This window comes from Littorina saxatilis, linkage group LG14 (genome assembly GCF_037325665.1).
Source record: "Littorina saxatilis isolate snail1 linkage group LG14, US_GU_Lsax_2.0, whole genome shotgun sequence".
Lineage (NCBI taxonomy): Eukaryota > Metazoa > Mollusca > Gastropoda > Littorinimorpha > Littorinidae > Littorina > Littorina saxatilis.
In genome coordinates, this window is record NC_090258.1 from 3665131 (window position 1) to 3669389 (window position 4259).

The window sequence follows — 4259 nt, forward strand, 5'->3', positions numbered from 1 at the left end:
TTCAACCAAGAATGTAGAGCTCTACATGTACCATGCTGCAAATGCTACGAGTGTTAAACAAGCACAACACTGTTAACTGATACCTTAACGCGGGACATATTTTCAAAAGGTCATAAATAATTAGAGCATTACATGTAACTTTTCTCTTCCCCTTTAAAACATGTGAGACAAGAATTCATTACAGAATTTCAATGTTGCATATATATGTATTGTACAAAAATGAAAGGAAGAAACAACAATCAAGCGCCAGAACAAACAAACAAAGAACTTGAAATTGAAAGGGATGCATTTCTTTTCTTGAAGTAGTGTGAGTATATCAGTGTGTGTGTGTGTGTTTTGAGGGGGGGGGGGGGGGGGTACACTGGGGTACAACAGTGTGAATATGAAAGCTTGCATAAAATTGGAAACTAGACTAGCTAATGCATGAAGTAATACCAATAATTAAAATCACCAGATTGAGTTACTAATGATGATCACACACAGTCTGCATTGTTTGGAAAATTCTCTCACGGTTTGTGTGTTTTTATTTGTGAACAAAAGTGTCATGCTACATGGGGTGTGTGTGTGTGTGTGTGTGTGTGTGTGTGTGTGTGTGTGTGTGTGTGTGTGTGTGTGTGTGTGTGTGTACTTGTGTGCGTGCAACATATGCATGTATGCAAATGATGGGTATGTGTCACCAATACATGAGCAAAGCCATGTGTTACAGTCATGGTAAACAGAGCCACAATTACAATTTATATCGACCCCATTTATTTGCTCTTCCACAGTGACAACATAACAGGAAAACTCTGAGGAAGAAGCACAACCTCAGTGCAAAGTACAAACGCTGAAAAAGCAAAGTACACATTAACAGTCTTTCCTGAATGCACTGCTGCTACAGAAAGAATTGGCCTCAACCTGAGAAATTTAAGCAAACAGTGAAACGTACACATTGGCTCTCTCCTAAATGCCTGTCATGAAAGAATTGACCTTAATCTCATGTTGGTTTAATCTTAAGTTAATGCATCACCCTTCATACTGTGCCATTAATCAGTTTACTTTTCTACCGGAAAGGGGAACAAAAAAAGTGCATCTGAAAAAAGTGTTTACAAATTACATAACGTGCAAACACATTGCCCTAATGGCAGTTTGGGTGTGGATCAGGCAACTCATAGTCTATTTTTCTGCAGTGTGAATATGGAACAGATACAGTGTGAATATGGAACAGATACAGTGTGAAAATGGAACAGATACAGTGGAAGCACTGGAACCCCTCTTTTACAGCCTCCTGACTTCAGACTTCTCTGGTATTTTAAGACTCTGCTTTCTCCGATTTTCTGTTCACAACCTCCGTAACTAATTTGTCTAAATGTTAAGACATTAACATTTGATTTTTTCAGAGGTTTGGAAGCCTTTGAAGTGTTTCCACCATACAGACGATTTGCATTTGAGTGTATGCGAACACTGCACTCTTTACAGTGACTACTACTTGACCGACTTAAAGCACTGAACAAGCATTCTTTTCTCTATTCAGTACCTTGTTCCAGAGAGTTAACTGCAAGATTTCCTCCTTGACCTGTTGACACCTGTCAAGTCACTTATTCGTGTCAATAGACCAGAACTGACCCAGGGACACAAGTGTTTGCATTCCTGACATACCTGTGATCAATAGGAGGACATGGCATTGGGGATACATACCTGTGATCAATAGGAGGACATGGCATTGGGGATACAGTGGACCCCCTTTTTAAACCTAAAGAAAATGGGTCTTAAAAAGGAGCTTAAAGTTAAATGGAGGTTAAAATGAAAAAGCAATGTGGATAGAAAATCAGAAAAAAAGTTAGGTCTTCTAAAAGGAGAAGGACATTTTAAAAGAGGGCATCCTAAAATGCTCTGGGATGTTTTATTGTAACAGCTTTAAAATGTACTGCCCCCAATTGCTTAGCCTTAGGCTACTCAGTGTGGTTCCTGCCTGAATTGGTGAATGTGTATACAGTGGACCCCCCTCCCCCCACTGTATTTATTATTATTCTAGAAAATCAGGTCTTAAAAGGGAGGCAGAGGAGTGATCCACTGTACATGCAACTGAAAAGTACCAACACAGTAACACTAACAGAAACTGAGAAAGTAAGTAACACACAAAACCAACATGCCTGTCATTTTTGTGAATGATGTTCTTGTCTTACTACCATTACCAATGCCACGAGTACCCCTTACAGTTACATCTTTTTACAATCACAAGCATTGTAGCTCGGCTATTTTTTTTTCCACAGCTGGTCTGTACAAAATGAATGTAAATTCTAACAATCCAGTTTTAAGTGCACCAGCAGAGCATGCAATTTTTACAAAATAATGCTATGCCTGTTTCAATTTTGTCTCAGTGTAGTGTGCAGTTTATTTTCCCAGCGCATTGAGCTGGAAACAAGCAAACAGCTGTAAGTCTGTGTTCCTTTCCTGTATTGGTAGGGACCCACACATTCCCCATTGTTTGCACTCTTAAGTTTCAGACCAAAAATACACAACAAAAATGAGCATGTTTTGTGTATACACACAAAGCACAATGACGGATGTTTCTTCAGGAAATAAATATCAAACTGTATCTCACGCAGATTGACAAGAGATACCTATGCAGAGAGAGTCTCCAAACAACCGTACATAACATTCTCTCCCCCAACCCCCTCTCATTCCCCTGCCCTTTGAACCGAGACAGTTATTGAGCTAATCTTTACATGTATTTCAGTGATTAGGTCAAGACCTGAGTACTTTGGACAGTCAGTGTCACTGTTACAACTGACCAAGAAATCAAAGAGCAACAAGGGGGAGATAAGTCATAAATAAACAAACTATAATAGTAAAAAGTTAAGAGAGAGAGACAATGACAATGGCAATTCTTTATTTAACGAGGCTTTTTTCCCCTTCCAAATGTGTTCATCGTGCATACTTTAGTTTCAACTTGAGAAACAATCATGTCATTGTCAGTCGCAAAATTTAATTTTAGGCAAAAAAAAAAAAATTGTCTGTTTAGGGTAACATGACCAAAAAAAGTAGGGTTGGTAGGTAGGTAAAGTTTTTTGTTTTTTTTGTTTTTTTTTTGTTTTGTGTGTAAATGCTATGTTGGCTGAACATTCACTTCTTATATTTGATGAATACATGTTTCAAAACTAACGTATAAATAAAACAGAGAGAAAGGGAGAGAAAGAAACGCCAAATGTCTCTTTTTAGCATTTTTACCTCTTTTTTTTTTTTTTTAAATCAAAAAAAAGTTTTTGGGTCGGCGCCAAATCGATAGGGTTACCCTAAACAGACAATTTTTTTTTTTGGCCTTACGAAGCACAATAATTAAAAAAAATCTGTGACCTAGTCATTTAGAGATTTATTCACTGTGTGGTATTTTTAATTTTCTTCAACTATACAAACGTGGTTTTTTTATTTTTATTTTTTAGCTTGACTTCAAAAACAGGTGACATGTGGGAAGTGGCATTTAAACTTTAAAGTTTTACTGTTACTCAGTAAAACTTTCAGTCTCTAAGTCTAACTTTAGTAAACTAAAGCTTTAAGTCTGTAAGTGTAACTCACTAACTGTAACTAACTTGGAAGAATAATTATTAATGCTGTGTGGAGAAATAAAACTCTCTGAAAAAGATAAGATCAGCATAGTCACTGGGGTAAGCTTATGAAGTTATGTGTCATTCAATCTCTCAGCTTCCTGACAATGACACACTGACGACATCTATTGATCTAAGTCTAAATAAGTTGATTTTCATTTTAACACTTTTCAGTGTCACTTCGCGCAAGACATTAACTTATCAAATCAGTGACAACAGGGAGCAATCAGTTGCAACTCGGCAGAGATACGAACTGGAAAAGAGCGTTCAACCACTTTAGAATTATGGCTGCGGGCTTGAGTAAACCTTCAGAATCACAGTCGATCGGACTGTTTAAAGAGCTAAACACACACAAACTCCACTGAGTACAGCAGCGAGCGAAACTGAAAGAAAGCACTCACGATGTGTTCTCTGACTGCATTGTGGAATATCTGCTCCTGAAGCGTGACTTCTGGATCATCCATCACTTCACATTTCCCACAAAAACTCTTGTGATGAAGAAAAATCACAGATCCCACCCAACCTCCATTCACGACTCCGAGATCCAATCTTTTGCGTGCCAGTGGGTTCCACACATTGTTTTCATTCCGCCATTTTAAATCAGCTTTCCCACAATCCCCCTCGAGAAACGTCGTCTGCCGCGATCGCCTCGCTTCGTTCATTTGCCATCTGACA

General features: G+C 38.2%; 1 protein-coding gene across 1 annotated transcript in view; it reads right to left on the bottom strand.

The window, feature by feature from the left end:
* LOC138946920 (limb region 1 protein homolog) overlaps nt 1-4182 on the bottom strand; it is a 28784-nt gene extending 24602 nt beyond the window's left edge. Inside the window, exon 1 of the mRNA XM_070318319.1 lies at nt 3986-4182. Coding sequence (XP_070174420.1) covers nt 3986-4048 — 63 coding nt within the window. The 5' untranslated portion in view covers nt 4049-4182. The remainder of the gene's footprint in view (nt 1-3985) is intronic.
* Nucleotides 4183-4259: the final 77 nt, after the last annotated feature.